Source organism: Telmatherina bonti (assembly GCF_933228915.1).
Source record: "Telmatherina bonti genome assembly, chromosome: 9".
Classification (NCBI taxonomy): Eukaryota; Metazoa; Chordata; class Actinopteri; order Atheriniformes; family Telmatherinidae; genus Telmatherina; species Telmatherina bonti.
Genome location: NC_136627.1, coordinates 25,077,196 through 25,097,452, shown reverse-complemented (window position 1 = coordinate 25,097,452; position 20,257 = coordinate 25,077,196). Strand labels below are relative to the sequence as shown.

General features: G+C 37.9%; 1 protein-coding gene across 2 annotated transcripts in view; it reads right to left on the bottom strand.

Moving 5' to 3' along the window:
- The window catches only part of ift80 (intraflagellar transport 80 homolog (Chlamydomonas)), a 49,157-nt gene extending 34,413 nt beyond the window's left edge, over positions 1-14,744 (bottom strand). For both annotated transcript variants that reach the window (XM_079246132.1, XM_079246133.1), the window contains exons 1-5: positions 14,639-14,744; positions 14,447-14,515; positions 9,636-9,745; positions 6,620-6,709; positions 5,903-6,040 (exon numbers count right to left, since the gene is read on the bottom strand). In XM_079246132.1, coding sequence (XP_079102258.1) covers positions 5,903-6,040; positions 6,620-6,709; positions 9,636-9,745; positions 14,447-14,515; positions 14,639-14,726 — 495 coding nt within the window. In that variant the 5' untranslated portion in view covers positions 14,727-14,744. The remainder of the gene's footprint in view (positions 1-5,902; positions 6,041-6,619; positions 6,710-9,635; positions 9,746-14,446; positions 14,516-14,638) is intronic.
- Between the last annotated feature and the right edge of the window lie 5,513 nt (positions 14,745-20,257).

The window sequence follows — 20,257 nt, the reverse complement described above, 5'->3', positions numbered from 1 at the left end:
TTCGGTTTCCAACCAGGCAAGCCTTTAGCCGAACTCTAGAGAGGTGTAAAAGTAATACCATGTCAACAAGTGCCTTTTACTCTAGCCCACTTTTTGCGGACAGCACACCCCCCCCCCAAACACACACACAAATACACAAAGAGCTTGCTCAAAAAATATTGGGGTCAATCATGTGCAAGATGGACCTTTGGATACACTGTTCCACAGAGTGCGCCAGAATGAGTTCAGCAACACAGATATGCAAAGCCTGTTCAGCACAAAAGATCTAGAATACAAAGGAGAAGCCATTATCTTCACATTCTGGTGGAGAAACTAATGAGCTCTTAGGGATGATGGATTAAGTCTTGGGGGAAAAAAAAGTATTACATCCAACAGTTTTATGCTTTTCATGCACTCATGACTAAGCTTCAGGTCTGTGAAGCTTAGCAAAATGTGTCAAACGGAGTCAGTATTATTATTTCCATGAAAGCAGGGCAAAACAGTGAAGGAGGAGAAACCTGAACGGTGAGACTGAATCCAGTTGCTCTTTTCAAAACTTGTTCTATCAGTTCACAAAGTACGGAGGGAGCCTTCTGTTCTTACTGCAGCTAGGGCACAGAAAGGAAGACTGGAGAAAGCAAGAAATAGCATGCAAAAACACAGATTTGAAAGGGGAGGGAGGGGTAAAGTAAGAGAGAGAGAGATGTAGCCCTACCCAGTTGCTTGGGGAGAAAACTGCTCTGCTGCTGACTCAGGACTCTCTTTGTTTGACAATGCTCGCTTGCTCTCGCTCTCGCTCTGACACACTCAAAGTTACCAGTTTTTTTCTGAAACGTTCCGTCACCATCTCTTCCAATGTGCACGTGCCCTCTCTTTGTCAAACTTCTGCCAGTAATTTTTCATATTTTTGACTGTGTAACTCCCCATGTGTTGTTTTTCTAACCCCATTCTGTATGTGCTAATCTGCCTCCACTACTTCTGCTGCCTAAAGCATACTGTACTAAAATGACCCCTACTCATCTGATAAAAACAGATAAAACTTACACTCATAAGTCTGCAGAGGTTACTTGTGCTTTTCCATGCTCCCCTAAAAGTGACTCCTGATCAGGACCTACTGGTGTGTAATACATTTTCAGCCATGGCAATTTCTCACACAAGGAGGACAATTGCTGGTAACAAACTGTCAGCAAAAGCGCTCATAAATGCTCCACAACCATGAAGAGGAGAATTACTGGAAGGACTAATTGATAAGTTGGAATAGTCATGTATGATAATATTCTACAAATATAAGGGGCAGAATATGCCACTGACAGTAGCAGACTTAGAGTAAAGAGTTATACACTCTCTGACAGAAAATATTGCTTGTCAGCCACAAAGATTATAGACAAAGATCAGATAGAGAAAGTGGTTGAAGTTAAAGAGGGAGGGGATGAGAAATAAACAGAAAGACGAGAGCGGTGGTGATTCCAGCTAAGCATGGATCTTTTCCAAAGCTGGCAATACTGAGTAGGGCCCAAGGGGGACCCCTGGACTCACCCAGAAAAGAAGAGGTTAAAAAAAGGAGGGAGGGGTGGGGTCTGGGGAAAGCACAAAGGAAAAGAAGCCATGAGGAGGAGCACTGATAAGCTCAACAAATTCAAATGAAGGAGGGCGGCATAAGCAGTAAGAAAAAAAGAAAAGAAAACATGAGGAGAGATTTACAAATACAGTCACTTGATTGTGGGGAGAATTCCATCTTTAAAAAGCAAAATGCTTGTACCACGCCATAAACTCGTTACACATAAAGCCATGGAGCCCAATTTTAATACAAGCTTAACAATTATAACTGTTAAGACGAGGGTCTTTTGAGTGTGCCACCCCCAATCACACTGAAGAAGGATAAATGCATACAGACAAAGATACACGAGTATGTAACAGCATTCAGATGGACATATGCAAAATATGACATTCAAAGGCAGAGTAATAATTTCAATGAACTCAGTCTGGCAAACTCATTTACCTGTCAGAACAAACAAACAAACAAACCCTATTATATGCCTTTTTTTTTTTTTTTTTTTTTTTTTTTTTGATAAATTCTACCCTGCTCGTGTTTTAAACCCACATTTGCAATGCAGACACTGTCCTGAAGTCTTCTTGGCCTAAACAAAACAGTTTCAAGAATAAGTTTTGAAAACTTTGACCAAAAAAAAAAAAAAAAAAAAAAAAATACAATAATAAAAGAAACAAAAAAAGTTCCTAACCCACCACAGAAAAATTAAAAGATAAAAGGAGTTAAATCTGAGCAGTGATCATATTTATGCATATGAACATTGGCATACAGTAGAAAGAAAAAAGACACACACACACAAAATGTACAGAAGGGGCGGAGAAAGAGAAGCAAGAGGGTGCTCGCCTGGCACAATGAGTCCTACTTGTTAGCCAGTGACAGTGTCAGGGATGGTGACAGGGTCCAGACGCTAGACACCAGCTGCAGCGCCTCGTAAATAGACTGCTGTCTCGCAGGCACATTTGCACGCTGATGGTTGTGCACACTTGTGCGCACACACATACACATACACACACACACACACACACACACAAACAGGCATGTGGGCACATGCATATATACCATGGCAGGCGCACAGACAGACACTGACTTAATGTGTCTCTCAAATCTTGTAAAAGGGACAGTGAACCTCTTTGTGTCTTGTGTGCTGTTAAATCTCTTATAAAAGAAAAAGTACTCCACACAGGAGAACTCCAAGCTTAAGAAAACTGTAAGAAAACAATTATATGTTTGAATAGTTCAGTTAACAAAACATTAATGTCTGCATGCTGCTTCACTATAAAAACAAAACAGCAAAATTTGGGATAAATGTTTGGGCTGCGTGATTAAAACAAACAAACAAAAAAAAACAAACAAATATTTTCCTAAAGTTTTCCTTATAAGACGGCGGTGGGGTGAGGGGGGTGGGTAACACTTTATATCTGCTCTAAACCATGGGGGAGTAAAAGTAAAAGTTAGAGGAGATGGGGGTGAGATGAGATCAGGGCTGGATGGGAGGTGAAGGGGTTAAATGAGCGGGACAGATCCTGCTGAGCCAGCAGCAATATGTTAAAGTGCAAGGTTTCATTGTAGCAGATACAGAACAAAACTCCTTCCCATTAGTCATGGCAGTAACTGAAAAGACTCTTCACACTGTTTAACCCTTGCTGCACCAATGAAAAACCACAGCAGCAACCCAGGTAAAGCACTTGTATTTGCTAATTGGTTAATAGTATTTGTGTTTGTCTGGGAATTTGCACACCAAATAAGAGTACAGCATTTACACCCAAGTAGTCAACTGCATATATGTACACAAAGCAAAGTCTTCAACTTGATGCAAAACAGGACAATGTGCCTGAATTCACACATAGAAAGCCGCTCAGACGGAGTGACCTTTGAGGAGATTTTCTTTTCTAGACTTTCTCTCTTTCTTTCTCCCCTCCTCTGCTTGAGCGAGTCTCCCACACCATGCTACACTTCACACTATCTTGAGGGGCTTAGGGAGGAGAAGGCTTAGCATACCCTTCCTCCAGTCAGAGCAGGGCAGAACCACATTCATCATAATTATCATCATCATCACACTGCCTTAACCAAGACACACTACAGAGAGGCGAGCAGATCTGTCAAGAAACAATGGAACAAACCAACCACATAAACAAACCCAAAGGAGAAAAAAAAAGGCGCTGTACGCAATACTAAACACGTCTATTGAAACTGTGCAGTTCTTTTTCTAAAAGTTTTTTTGCTGGGAAAATTGTCATCACTTAAACTGAATGATTTGATCTGCTGATTTTTAAAACTCATTATCTACATGCTTTACAAAGACATATGTGTGTTCAGACCCCTGTGCAGCATTTGTTTTAGTGCTCCAAAAAAGGACATTTGATCCTAATTAAATCAAAATGGAGCATGAAATGCTTGGTGATCAGGACACAAAAAACACCCCAGCCCTAGTTGTTTGTTTTGATTATAGTAAACTGATGCAGCATGCACTGACATCTCCATGTTAACTCAAATAAGCTCTAAATGTCCCACGTGGGAACTGGAAATATTGTTCCTTGCCAAACGCTCAGCAATAATAAAACAACAATTACCATTCATCATTCTCTCATTTCCCCTCTCATTATTGCTGTTACCATCAGCACCAGGTAACAAGAATATGTCGCCTGATGTGATTTACAGAGATGAATGATGTATAGAAAGCCTGAGGCCCATAATGAGCGACACATTATAAGCAATGTTTCCCTGGAAAAGCTGACTGTGTGCCACAGATACCGTTTGATCCAAGAAGGAGACGGCTGAGGATAAAGCTATCAAGCTATCTCAATACAAAAGGACAAAACAAAAACTAAAAATACACAAAACAGAAGCTTACAACATATGTAAAGTACATCATGGCCCCAATGTTGTACAGATGTGCTGCTACTGCTAATGATGCCAGCAAACAGCTGCTTATGACAATCAGTATGGTTACATGCACAGTTCAGCTGAGCTACAGTTCCAGTTTCAGATGGTCATTTAAATGGACCACCAAATGGTGATTTTGCCAGATAAAGTTGTGAGGAATTTATTGGAGTAAAGCATCAGTCTGGAAATCCCTTAAGAGGCCTTGAGTTGATAATGGACTGCTGTTCAGTCACAATTTATGATGTATGTTGCTGTTTGGCGAAAGAAACTGAAAAATGTGTTGCTAGCTTTTTAAGTTTTATTGGGAATTCAGCTGTATTAATGTAAACTTGTGCATGACCGTTTTTACTAAAAAATATAAATGAGTACTTTGGAGAGACAGTGGAGCACTTACTGCCATTAGAATATAGTTTACCATTTATGTGCACATGGAATCTTGTTAGATGCTGAATCACCTGGGTGTTTTTTCGGATTAAGAGCTCTGAATTTGGTTGGACTAAAACTTTGGCATGTATTTTTAAAAATGTAGCTTTGAATAAGCAATTAGTTTCCTTAAATTGTCAAACATAGTCACAGTCAGCTCAGCATCTAAGTATACATTCAAATGTTTAGTATTCAACTAGACGGTGTATTAGACACATTTAAATACATCGAAGAGCTAAATCTATAGAAAAGGTATTCCTCACAAGTGTGGAGCAAATCAAGTCAGCATGCTCACAACACATCGGCACATGCAGGCCCGGAAGCTAACAAGCACCTGCTGATGATGGCATTTACATAATGAGGATGATATCCTCGTGCAAAGAAGTGCAAAGTAAAACACTGGTGTCTGGATCATTTAGGGATTGATGCTGGAGGTATATTCAGCATGAAGTAAATCAGCTGTTCAACTTTTAAAAACTCATGAAGAATAAAAACATTGTTTATCTTGTCTGCGCAAGTCAAAAAAATTACAATAGATAGGCCGTATGGGACAATGATGATTGAGTTAGATGACAAGAATTTGCTCTTGTGATGGCTCTAGTTTAAGCAGCAGTTAGGTTGGCTGTACGTCAGGAATCCCAACTGATTCTCTAGACTGAGAGCGCTCTGACCACTGTCTCCTGCAGTTACAGACTGACTACTCATGAGTACTTCAGAAAACCTCTCAATATCAATTTAAACAAGTTCAAGAAGTTTGTCTCTTGTGGCAGGGAGCTACTCCCCTTAACTGTGGACACTGGGCTTTGTAACTATAAGTTTTAAAATGTCTTAAGATAATTATAAAGTGGCATTATATATATATATATATATATATATATATACACACACATATATAGCAACAACCTTCAGCTCTTGTTCTTTGTTCTTTAGTTGTTAGGTTGTGAAGCATCCATGTCAATTACCTATATTTTACATTTTAAATAAATCATAATTTCCACAGAACATTAAGAAAGCTCAGCATTTTATTAAAGAGAAGATATTCATGGAGAGTATAAAAGTTCCCCTTACTCCAGTCTTGTCACAAAGCCGCAGAGTGTTGAAGGAGCCCACAGCAAAAACTTCCCCATCTGGAGCCCAGGACAAAGAGGTGACTGGGTAGTCATGAGAGGTCGAGGAGTGAAGCAGACGCCCAAAACTGTCCCACACCTTTTGAAGAAAGACATGGTGTAAAACACAAATCAACAGCCCCAGAAAATATCTCAGTAAAAAGCTAGGCTGACTTAGCTAGATGTAAACTTCATTGTGAAAAGAAGTTCTTTCTACAATAAAATGAACAAAAAAATATGCTGAAATTAGGGGATATTTTAAAAACATTGTGAAAGTTAGATTTCATTTTAAAATGAGCCAAGATCACATTTTAAACTATTTTATCTACTCATCAAGTAGTTGGTGATACAGGAAACCATCTGTTGCAGGGGGAAAATCTTTTCCTGGTGCTGCCTGAAAGCTTAAAGACTGCTATCATTCTCATTAGTTGTTAACCAACATTTTTTAATCTTCTTTTTTTTTTTTTTTTTTTTTAACTTTATCTTGTGATCACATCAGATATAGTTAAATGAACACATTGCTAATAAAATTCTAAGTATCTCTGTTCTCCAACAACATGAGCTATATGCCCAAAACTTAAGAATTTTACAAACTGACAGTTTTGTAAACATATAAACACATTTCAGTCAGCATATTTTCTTTTTGAAAAGTGGGGATACATACTTAAAAACCACAAACCTTATATTTACAATCTTCTCCGCCTGACAGGATGAGGTCATTGACTGAATTCCAGTCCACTTTCAGCACAAGTCCATCATGTGCCTTCCACTAAAAAGAGAGGCTTTTATCAAAAACAACATGAAGATACCATCCTCACAGAACTCATCATTTTTGATGGAAGAAAATTACACATATACTTAAACATATGCTTGACACCACCCACCCCCCTCCAAACACCTGTTGTATCTCACCCAAATAAATAAACTACAGGAACAGGAGAAGCACAACAGAGGCTGACATTTATTCCTAGTTTTGACTACAGCTAAAAGTTTATGAATCGATTCATACTTAAGGTACAGAGAAATTTACATCAACATTATATGTTAGAACATGAGAAGGAGCAGGAAGTCCCATCTTGTTCCTGCTGTGTCTACAAGGCAACATTTTATTGTTCATTTTAGGTACTCTGCTTGCTCCCTCAGTGTGTCCAAAGGGAAACCAGTAAATCCATGCACATATGTGTAGACATATGTCTATGTAAGGCACTGCAAATGCGAAAGAGAATCTTTTAGGGGTCCCCCTTCACTGGTGACTTCCATCACTATGTTGGTCTCCAAGGGGGTCTGAGAGAAAGGTGATGAATTTGGACATTTGTGTGTGTGTGTGCGTGCGCGCTTGTACTACTGCATGAATGTCTGGTAATGGCTGCGTGAAAGCAAAGCACACATTAAACCCTCTCCTGTTTATCCAAGGTCCCAGGTGCTGTTCAGCTTCGAGAAAAATAATAAACAAATGTATACATTAACAAGAAAAATACTCACTGGTGTACAAGGTCATCTACAGAGTAATATGTTCTTAGTGAATGTGAGGGGTCATTAATTCACTGATCCATCGAGGAGGCTGAAACTTTGCCACAGTAAAGAAAGAAGTCTATTTATTTTCTGGCTGCACTATGTAAAGACAGACAGAATCTCGAACAGCTCCACTTTAGTTCCTGCAAATCCTCTCCTGGACAAAAGCATTGAATGCTGGCTCTGACATGTGGCACACAGCTAAGTAAAAGCAGCCTTCAAAGAAATAAAGATAAATTGCAACTAAATTACAGTAAATCACATTATGCATCTTACATTTACATTGAGTACTAGACAATAAATGACTTTTGGTTGCATTTTGAAACTGCTCTGCTTGCAGAGCAAAATGACATGACAAAGACAATAATGACAAGCATCCCTAACAGGAAAATGAAAAAAAAAAATCCACTCATCTTCTGTGATCCAACGTGAATAACAATATTAATGCCTCTTAGCAAGACATCAACAAGTTTCAAGCAGACTTTAAATTGGATATTTGACTTTCTTTGGGCAATGGTTGAATTGTTTGCTTGCAGGCTGCTTGCAAGTAACTTTCTAAACTCAAAAATACGTGTTTCTAATTCGCTTTGATGGTACAATGAAGTTTATTATGAATATTCCTGGAGTTGTCATTGCCTAGCAGCTTACTGAAGCTAAGAAACCGCATTTCATAACTTTTTTTTTTTTTCCTGAACACTACATTACATTACAGCTGAGTTTCACTTTACACACCCAACCCCAAACCAGCAACTGGATATCAACACACTGGCCATTTTGAAGGTGCACTATAGCTGATTCATCAGAGAAACACAAGCCTGCTTTATCCATTCTACAACCAGCTACGACATATGCTGGTGTCTCTGTCCTGTTTGAACAACTATTTTCTAATGTTTTACTGATGTTTGGAGCTTGTGCGTTGGTCCTCCAGTAGTACTCCTTTTCCTGATCCTTCTGATTAACAGCCTAACCTTTACTCCTTCAATCATCGCTCTGGTCACTGTGGCCAAACAACTCAACTTTTATCTCATCTGACCATATATCTTTCCTCCAGATGATGTTTTCTTTATGCATTTATTCAGCTGCAAAATTACAATGGACTTGAAGGTGATGACTTTGAAGTGGGAGTGCTCTTCTCTTGTAGAACAGCCTCTTAGTTGATGGCAAAATGTGCCTGACAGTAGACTGACACAAGTGTTATAACAGCCTCATGGCATGCCTGTGCCTTGGTAGTTTGTGTGTTGTTTAAAACTGGATTAGGGCGACAATTTTGAAGAAGTGACTTAGCAAAGTGTAAAGCACCTTGTGCTATGTTTTTAATAAATGAAAAGTGCTATATAAATAAAATTGGATTTGATTTGATTAATATTCATTCATAAAAAATAACCCTTTTGTGCTTTTGTCTGAAGTGATGATCTTAGAATTTGCAAGCTTGTGAAATGATTCCAAGGCATATCTCACCTTATATAAAATTACAATCCGACTCACTCAGATCCGCACTGGCCTCCTTGGACTGATGCATTGTGTTATTTGTTGCTCAATAGGTTGAAACTGATCAAAAACAGGAAGTTAAGAGGCCTTGGCGACTTACAAGATATTTTGGATCTTTTAGCACCACTGCATTAATAATCTGTACGGGAGTAGTAAACAGGGTTTCAACCGATGTCTTATAAGCTCAGGAAGCAACCAAGCAAAAACATTTCCTTCTTTTTATTTTAATTTTTCTATCTAAACCTACGTAAAATTAAGTTAGGTGTTTCCAGTATTGTTGGTAAAATTAACTGAACCAAACTAAGAAGCTTTAAAGACTTAAGAAAAGAAAAAAAAAAAAAAACCAACATAAATTTTAACAGGATTTTTTTTAAAGGCAAATTTTATTAACTGATGCTTTTAAAAAAAAAAAAAATAAAAAAAATAAAAAAAGGTTAGTTGTTTTAGATTATTTTTTTTTAAATTTAATGAAAACATGTCTAAAAAAAATAAAATAAAATACAGTATTGCATTATAACTCCTTGCCAGTGTGGCTCAAATGTTGTCCGTAAGTAGCCGAGTCCTAAATGCATCGTTCTTCACTGAGCCTCTATGTGTTACTGTGTGCACATGAGAGCATGTCGTTTGTGTTGCAGGAGTGGATCCATTGTTTCCTTTGCCTATCAATTTTTTTCACTTGAACAGAAACTGTGCACCTGTAAGACTTTGGAGCTTGGTTGTAGAGGCTTGATGATTAGTTGCCTTTCTGATGTGTAGAGTACTCTGTCCGAGCCTGGGCCCCAGGCCACAGAATAAACAGGAGACCCTGAAAAAAGCATAGAAATGAAGACACACAACCGTGTGTTAATCACAGGTGCACAGCAATGCATTAGACTTCAACATATGTTGACTTATGACTCTTTCTGATGCAGTCTTACAAAGACACACTGCCTTCCATCACAGACAATGTAGAGCTGTGTGTGAACAGCTATAGCAGAACTCATTTCTCCACTCAGAAGGTATCACATTCCCTCAGAGACCTCAGATCTAGCCCATTTAACAGTATTTAGCTTTCAGGAAAACCAGCTGAGAAAATCAGTCTAACTTCTACATGCACACGCGTGTATGCAGGCATGTACATGTCAGAGGGAGAGAGTATATGTGTATGCAGGCTTGTTTTCTATAACGCTGTGGCTTGATTACTTTGTGAGGACCACAATACAGAATCCTTAAGAATTGATCAGTTAATTTAACGTCAAAAACTGATTTCACTGTATAAGTTTGGTGTTAATACTGTTGTTAAGCATTCAGTTGAGATCACCAAGGTTTGGGAAACGGGCTGGGTAACGCATTGTTAATAGTGTCCCCACTTAGCCTGTAATACAAGGATGAGAGTGTGTTTTAGAGTTGAGTTGCGGCTACACACGTGTGCAGGGGAGGGGGCCTGACATTTAACCTCACTCCAGGTGCATGTGGTTTCTCACAAATGCCAACTAGTCACATGATCTAAATCTGACGAAGGCGATGAGAGGAGCTGAGACGAGTTCCTCTTTTCTCCCTCTCGCTCAGCTCCAACCTCTTCCCAGAGCTCAGTCTTAAAAAATGGGTCAAAGTACCTAAAAAGAACAGCAATCTTGTGAATGTGTGTGAGTGTGTGTGTAGTTGTAGGCTCAGAAGTGAAGCAACACCCACAGTAATCTGGCTGTCATATGGTGAATGATGTGTATCTAAAAAACAATGCCACTAAGTCCAGGTAACCTACGCATCTCTGGATTTTTTTTGTATTCCACAATTCTATAATTCATTCCCATAACACAAACCACAGAAACAATTCTGTTTCCTTGCTAAGTTTTTCTACAGCCCCTGTCTTTCATCAGGGACACACCATTTATTACCAAAAAATAGATTTTTTCCTCAACTTTTTTTCTGTCTCAAAAAAAAAAAAAAAAGTTTAATAGGTTAAACTGCACAATGAATCAATTAATAAATAAGCCATCTGTGAATGCTGGAGAGAATAGCATAGCATTAGGAGTAATTTCTTATGGCCTTTAATAAAACTCCACTATAAAGCTTTGAAAGTTTATGGCACTTTTAATGAAGGAAAACCATAGAACTGGAACACTCACTCTGCTTTTCTTCTACTGAGCAAATTACATCCTCAAAGACCCAAAACATACACATATACACTGCACACACATCGTTACACAGCGGCAGAGCCAAACAGACAGAGAGAGAGAGAGAGAGAGAGAGAGAGAGAGAGAGAGAGAGAGAGAGAGAGAGAGAGAGAGAGAGAGAGAGAGAGAAAGAGAGAGAGAGAGAGAGAGAGAGAGAGAAAGAGAGAAACGTATGGTTTTCTCATTGACTGTCATTTTTAATTATCTAGCAACTTCCAAACAAAAGGAAAGAACGGCAAGTTGTTCAATGTGTGCAAATGCAGACACGCAATTTTAGAAAATCAAGAGGAAAAAGAAGAATATGATGATGCAACGTGTAGAAGGAGTGGACTGTTCCACATGAAGTTACTGTGTGATGTAGTGAGATGTGCAGGTCAGCTGGTGTCATGTCACTAAAGCCATTTTCCCACATAAACTGTAGAGAATGTGTGGACTAATGGGTACTGACTTCCTTCACAGTTGTTATTGAAGCATGCATTTCACAGTGAGTGATTCTCCGCTGGAGATGCATTCTCACAGCTGGAAATATTATAGAGTGGCCTCTCCAAAAAGCAAAATGGACACAGAACATGACGCAGAAAGAACAATTTGGACATCACTGTGTTGAGCTCGTCAGTAAAGGTAAAAAATGCTGATTGATAGTAATAATTTACTGCATAGATAAAAATCATATATTTATTTTATTATATATATATATATATTTATTTTATTATTTATATATATATATATATATATATATATATTTATATATATATATTTATATATATATATATATATATATATATATAAAACATTCAAACTCCACAAAGGTAAAAAATGCTGATTGATAGTAATAATTTACTGCATAGATAAAAATCATATATTTATTTTATTATATATATATATATATATATATATATATATATATATATATATATATATATATATATATATATATATATATATATATATATAACATTCAAACTCCACAAAGGTAAAAAATGCTGATTGATAGTAATAATTTACTGCATAGATAAAAATCATATATTTATTTTATATATATATATATATATATATATATATATATATATATATATATATATAACATTCAAACTCCACAAATACATCAGGAAGAGGGCACCGAGGGATAAAGCACTTAGTGAATGACAATGGAGTCTGGAGGAACATGAGATAGAAGAACCATCATGGGAGGAAAAGCCCCTGCATGGGATGTACCACCGGCAGATCACTGAAGTGGCCGATATAAACAAGTCCTATCAATGGCTGGAGAGGGCTGGACTGAAGACAGCACAGAGGCAGTGATCATAGCAGCGCAGGGGCAGGCCCTGAGCACCATGGCGATCGAGGCCCAGATCTACCATACCAGGCAGGATCCCAGGTGCAGAGTATACAAAGGAGCTCCTGAAACAATCCCGCACCTCACAGCAGGGTGCAAGATACTGGCAGGCAAATAATACATGGAGCGCCATAACCAAGTAGCTGGCATAGTGCACAGGAACATCTGTGCAGAATATGGACTGGAGACCCCCCCAAGTCCCAGTGGGAAATTCCCCCCAAGGTGGTGGAGAATGAGAGGGCTAAGATCCTCTGGGACTTCCAGATCCAGAAAGATAAAATGGTGGTGGCCAACCGACTGGACATAGTGATCAGGGATAAGCAGCAGAGGAAAGCCGTAGTGATCGATGTATCCATCCCCAGTGATGGAAATATCAGGAATAAGACGCATGAGAAACTGGAGAAGTACTAAGGCCTCAAGGAAGAACTGGAGAAGGCCTGGAGGGTGAAAGCAACAAAAGTACCCATAGTGATCGGAGCATTCGGGGCAGTGTCCACCACACTGTAGAAGTGGCTCGAACAACCTCAGGACTCTGGTAGAGAACCTGAGCTCCCCTACCCTGGGGAGATGGGGGTGGGGTGGGTGAGAGAGAAGTTTTTTTTTACATATATATAAAATCACTCACATTAGATTTATTTTAATGTATCCACAAAATAGAAGAGTGAATATCACCAGAAAGAATGTGAAGTATCAGTTTTTAACCAGTATGCACTCTCTTTCTGTACATGTTTCAGTTTTATTTACAAACAATCCACAGATCTTCTTACCTCCTGGGTTGCTGACCCAGGGATCTCTACAAAAAGTTAGGAGCGAATGTTAAGTTACATTTGTCAAATCAAGTATTTGTAAGTACTTTATTTTTCAACAAGACATTGACCAGAGTGATGTACACTTGCATTCTCACATCCAGCTCCTCCAGAGCATCTCAGAGAAATTTTGATTTAAGTGCATGCAAGAAAATTAATGAACAACAGTGATACGAATGAAGCGGTGCCATTTGTCTTGCATTATTGCCCTTTTTATGTCAAAAGAGCCAATTTTGGGGGAAAAAAAGGCAAATAAATACACAAACAAACAAACAAGAACTGTCTGTTTGCGTGTACACGTTTTATTGTTGTATTTACTGACGGTGCTCAGTTAACAGGGATTCAAACTGTTAGTTATCAAAGGCTTAAAATAACTTTTTCCTCATATTCCTTTCAGGTTGTGCTTTTTTTTTTTTTTTTTTTAATCAAGACTGAGATTACACAGGACATTGACTTTTTCCATCCTAAATATCAAACTTTTAGCATTGCAGAACACACATACAACTTTGTACATAAATGAGAGTGTAACACTGCAGGTTTGGCCAGTAAACACACTGAATTTCCAATAAAATTATTTCAAAATGATAAATTACCACTAATATGCAATGTTAACATTTCTACAATTCAAAAGTTTACTACCTTGCCGATATTCTCCACGTACACTGCAATATAGCAAAAGGATATCACTACTATAATATATCATGCGGATGATGAACAAATGCCAAATAGCTTTACTCTTTAATATTTAATAATATTTGCTTCGGTGATCATATTCAGTTTTTCTAGATAAATATTTGTGTATTATTTGTAATTTTCCAAAAAGTCTAATAATGCATTTGAGGCTATGCTTCAGAGACACAAATCTATTTTATATATTATATAAATTATGAATTATATATTAATTCAATTCAATTCAATTCAATTCAACTTTATTTATATAGCGTCAAATCACGGCAATGCCATCTCAAGACGCTTTACAGACAGAGGGGAAAACATAATGAAGGCCAATTCATAATAGCCTATATAAGGAAACCAACAGATTGAGTTGAGTCCAACTCAATCTCCCATCCTGAGCAAGCACACTGGCAACAGTGGGAAGGAAAAAACTCCCTTTTAACAGGAAGGAAACCTCCGGCAGAACCCGGCTCAGGACAGGCAGCCATCTGCCTCTGCTGTGTGGGGGGAAGAGTATATTATATATACTGCCTTACCTTGGTTGGCTAGTGTTGAGCGAAGCATCCCACTTTTAGACCAGATCTTGATCTGTCCATCTTCTCCAGCTGAGCAATTTGAAAAACATATAATTTGGACTTTACAGACAACCTCATTTGTTATATATAAGTTTGTTATAAGAATTATGGATTTCCCAAGTGGCATCTAAAATGTGTCTTTGTCATCTTAACCTGTAATAAGAGCAGTCCCGTCATAGTTCCATCTTCCAGCCAAAACAGCTCCTTTATGTGCTTCGACACTCTTCTCAATACGTCCCATCTTGGAAACCAGATGAAACTTCCCTGAACAAATAAGGGAAAAAAAACACAACACATTATTATCATCAAACCTGTATATCTCCCATCAACTAATTTGCAAAACTATAAGCAAAAACTATAAAACTATAAACTATACTATAAACTATAAAATTTCTGTAGTTTGAATTGAAGCAATTCTCTATTTGCTAGAAATGAAAGGGTGATCAGGCACAGAGACAGTTATTGAAGACGCTAAACTAACATATACTTTGTGGCAGTGTGTATTAAAAATTCGGAATGTTCTATGTAATTTCTGGCAGCCAACAACTGCAAATCAGCATGCTGCAGCTCTCTCCCGTTTCTAAATTTGGACATCCCAACAAAAGTGCATGTTACTGATCCAGCAGGTAGTCAGTGAAACAAGCATGTACAGCTGTATTAAAGGACGCTTTCAAATGAAAAACAAACTTTCAACTTAGTTCTGTTATGTTGCACTCTTATCAGTAGTCCAAACTGTGGGAAGTACTTTTTTTTATGACTGTTTGTTTGCTTGTAATCTGATAAGCATTTTCATATTATCTCTTAGAACAACACAAAATATTTCCTTTTTTTTCCAGCTGAATTCATAAATGGTTTGATGAGAAACTCCAGATTGTTGTTCTTTAGAAAAATGGCCAAAAATATCTTTCATGACTAAGCTGGTCCTCAGTGTCAAGTCTATTTCCATTCCACACAATACCCTATCTGGTAGAATGGCAAATACCACATAACAAGGGACTATCAAGGATCCCATAATAATAATAAAGTGTACTCAGTAGTTACATGTTCAATGTTTAGTTTTGAATAAAAAAGACAATGGCATTCAAAAACATCACAACACATCTCGGAGAAAAAAGTCAAATATGACAAAGAATCATCTTTGACAAGTGTGTATGGTGCACTTAATAATTTTAAAAATAAATAAACCAAATGCCACTATGATTGTCAGACTCTCTTTTCATGTTATAGGCAGTGTCAGGAGCAACTAATATTTGTGCAAGTGTAATTGGACAAGGAGCAGAACAAAGTTGCAAAGGAGAATCCAAACAGTTTTTCCTCATCTCAGGTCTGCCAGAGAAAATTGCTGCTTCAGTTTGTGGGTGTGTTTATGCAACCCAACACTGCCATTAGAGTTGTGACCACACATTGCCTGCCACAGCAGCGTATCCATACTCTGTGTTTATATCTAATATAGGATGAAGAAGAGATGCAAGAAGCCTTGCAGATACATGTCACACAGATTTTAGCAACAGTTTAGTTATATAAATACACAAATGCAGAACATGAATCCAGCCTTTCTAATCCGAAACTGGATGCTTCGTGATGACAATAGTTTAGGTGCTACATTCATATCTTGCAAAGTGTGCAAAATTACCACTCTTTCAATTCAAAACTATGACTGTAAATAGTGTAGACAGTTAAATCAGTTTTGCTGCATATGACGCTATCTGGTGATGATGATTTCCATTGAATATAAAACATGAATCCTGAATTGTATTTCTACCCCTTTGGAAAATAAAGAAAATGCTGCCGTGTATTAGTTGAAATGGCTTATTAGATCATTAGAAAACAAAGCTCTGCAGTCTTCTGACTAGATTTGGTAAAATATAGCAACTTGTCTTGCATATCCGAAGAAGTGCTAGTTCCCGAAACGTCACACAATTACTAAAGGAGAATCTTCTGGTGTGCAGACTTTACTTTTTAATCTTTGATTTAATTTTCGATCCAGCACCTAGCATTATTCATCTGGGATGTGCATGTTTTTTTCACACATTTTAAAGTATAGAAACTTGCCATCAGTGCCGGTTAGGACAAAAATGTCAGCTTGGCTCTGTTTTTTGCCACCAGTAGTCTTTGGGAACCAGTGTTGGTCAACGGGGTAAATGTCCTCTGGCAATCTGACAACGATACTGGTTTCATTGGTGAGCAGATTCCACTTGAGAACCTGATGATCCTCACTGCATGAGAACAATTCATCTGCTGTGGTCCAACCCACACAACTCACAAGATCCTTATGTGATATGCTGTTAAGGAAAGTATGTGATTTACCTGTGATTTACTTTGTTTTTTTTTTTATTCAACTTTACTTCTATTCTACAACATTATAAAGATAAATCTCTTCTGAACCTTGCCACATTTGCTTGAAACATTGTGCAAAGTTTTGCGAGGAACATTTTACACGATAGTAAACAAAGTTATTTAAAAAAAAAAAAAAATCAAATCACTAATTAACATAATTTCATATCTGATGTCTTGTGAATAATCAGTGTACAGTCAGGTCATGTTTCAAACATTTTGAGAAATCAAAATGCCATGCAAGCTGTGATTTCTTTTTAACCCCTCATTTCTAACATGGAATTTGAATAAACAAGCTGATGACTCTAAGACAAAATAGACAAAAGAAAACATCAGTGTAACTGATCTGTGTTTTTACTATTAACCCTTTAATCAACCAAAAACCCTGCATATAAAACTACATACACAACAAATGTTAGCCTTCTAGTCACATAATAGTGCTTTAATATTATCTAATGTAGTGATGTATGATTTCAGTCAGTAGTACTAACCCTAATAAAATAAGTTATTTCTTCAATCATTTTCAAAGAAAATTTTAGTTACTAACAATTTCATGACTGTTGTATTAATACTGCTTATTTAGATAATGGATCTGCAGAGTTTATATAATACAGTCTGTAGTTGAATTAACGAAGCATCAGAAGGCAACCAAACACTATTCAATCACTACGTTTATTTGGGTTGACAACTATAAAGTCAGGAGCAAATGCTTTGACGTTGTCTTATTTAATCCCCATTTGAGCTGGACAGAAAAGCGTATTCAGTTTAGATCCATAAACCACAAAAAGGATATGTTTTGGTTCCTTTAGCAGCGATGCTTTCAGTCTCATTGTGGATGTTTTTGCTTCTGTTGTAACCTAAACGAGAAAAAGAGTCAGTTAACTTTCCCGATTTACAATTAGATAGCACATCCACCAAACACTTAAATAAATAAAAAGCTCAGCCTATGAATCTAAAAAAAACCTTACCGCTTAAAACAACAAAACCATGTATACTCTGATGGCTTTAACGGTGGATGAAACGAGCGTCTGCAGTTGCTACGGTACCTCTCACTGTTGCTAATGTGACTCCTTAGGTGTCCTCGAGTCTTGCCTGAAACTTGAATGCTATTCTCCTTTGGTTGACATGTACATCACTGTGTCGTTACCGACTTTACTATGAGACAGCCATAAACGTAGCTTATCATTCGTTGTAAAGGGAAAACTCAATACACTGCAACGCAGTCCCATCCATCACTGTTGAGCATTTTCACATTACGTGTAAAGGCTAACTTTTAGTAGCCCTTCAAGCTAGAGTTTGGAAATTGAGTTATCGCGATAGTTGTAAGCCTCGCGTTGGTAACGAGAAACGTTTTGAATATCTGTAAATTCAAATAACATGTTAGATAGATATTCAGTAACACTCCAAAAAATAAACCTGATCTCATATTTATAACTACTCCGCTGAATTTGATCTAAGTCAAAGATCTAAATAATGCATAAGTTTTAGTGGGGCGGAACTTCGCTCTACCGTAACCAAGCAACGCTCCGAGCATACTCCTTATTAGTCATTTGATCTTACAATGTCTGATTTAGGTTTACTTTTAAATTAAATATAAAAACTTTATGACTGTTTTACTTTTTCACTTCGTTTTCGTTGCACGTAAAAAAAAATAGGTGTGGACTGAGGCGGACTTGGCGTCGTCCCCCTTTTTGAATTTCATGTTTTTTTCCCTTGCCCTTTGAACGGTCCATGATGCCTTGCGTCAGTTTGTAACGAATTTGGTTCGACGGTGCAGTTTAGGCGCCATTTACAAGATAGACTTTTCAAGTAGGAAGGGACCTCGGAATGGCTCTGGGCTGAATTTTCTGGATTATATTTGAGGAATTTTGGATTCACTGACACTTTTTCGAAATCGTGCGTTGGATCAGAGAAGACTTTCGAAGGATCGCGTGTATATTTTGAAAGGTACATGGAGATATTTTATCGAAGAGTTACGACCGGGTTCCGTCTATTTGCTGAAATTCATAGCTTTAGTTCCCAAGCGACACGGAACGGTAAACAAATATTGAAATGGGTTTCAAGTTTATGACTTCGTTGATTTTCGGTCAAACATTACATTAAACGCCAAAAATATAGGCGGGCTTCTTCCGATAATATTTACCTTTTCCTTTTATCTTAGCTAAGATGTATGTGCATCTAATACAGTACAATGTTAAGTTGAACGTTTTTGCACCACGAGCTGCGCAAATAGAAGTAAGCGATAATATTCGCTTATGCTACGCTGCGATATTTGACATTAAGTAGTTGGCTACAGTAGCTAAGTTAACGGTACCATCAGGCATGCAAAAATAGCGTGGTAACGTAACTGCTACGTGTAGTTATCCCCATACAAAGCTACCAGGATCAGCTTACTTTGAAACGTGTTACTGAAGGGCTAGTCCAGTGTGATGGTAAGGGTTTTGGGGATATGCTTACCAGTCCAGTTAGGTTGCCCTGTTTATACCTCCGCCCCCTACATAAAAGTTTTTAGGATTGAAAGTTAACATTACTGTCAGTGTGAGACCACCTCTTGAGCTGTTTAGCAGCTCTCTTAATACGGGTCTTGCAAGGCAAACGGGGGAGACTTAATGCATTTGCATATTAACCGAATTATGTTTTCCAGTTCGTGACGTTAACTTTATTTTAACGTGTTTCCATCATTACGTTGGTTAAAAACGACCATTCAAGTATGTGAGGCGCTAATAAAATGCCTAAAACAGATGCAGGGGGTCACCAAAGCGATTTTATCGAGGGAGAAAATTATCAACTTTGTACTGATATTGGTGTTTAACTTTAAAATTACATCTGCTTCCCTATTAAGGTAGCGGGGATCTGTATTCGCGTCGTGTTTGCTTGATAATTGACGTTATTCAGGTTAGAAAATCTCTAATGCTTTTACCTAAACTATCATTTAAACGGATATTTTGGCATATGAAAAAATATAAGTAGTTAGTTGGGCGGCAGTGAGATCTGACGGCGGTAATGATAAAAGCCTGACAGAGTAGCTGCGTGTGACCGACTGTAAGTGCAGCTGAGAGATTGACAGGCACAAAAACCACTCATGGATATTCTTTTTTTTTTTTTTTTTACCAATGACCCCTTCAGATTTCAAATCATGCCATCTAAAACTGCAAAGCGCACAACTGCCTCCGCCAAGCCAAAAGGGAAAGGGTCGCAGCCTCGGGATGAATCCGAAGACGAGCTGGATGTACCCCCTCAAGAAACAAACTCCAATGGCCAAGAGGAGGCACCGCCGACAACTGGCAAGTAACAAAGAGTGTTTTGGTGTCTATGAATCTAAATAAGTTGTTCACTCCAATGGCTATGCGTGTATTGCTGTATTGGTAGAGGCCAATTGGCACAGCTTTAGAGTTTTTCCCCCCCCTCTTTTCTTTTTTTCCTGCTTAAATCTGAACA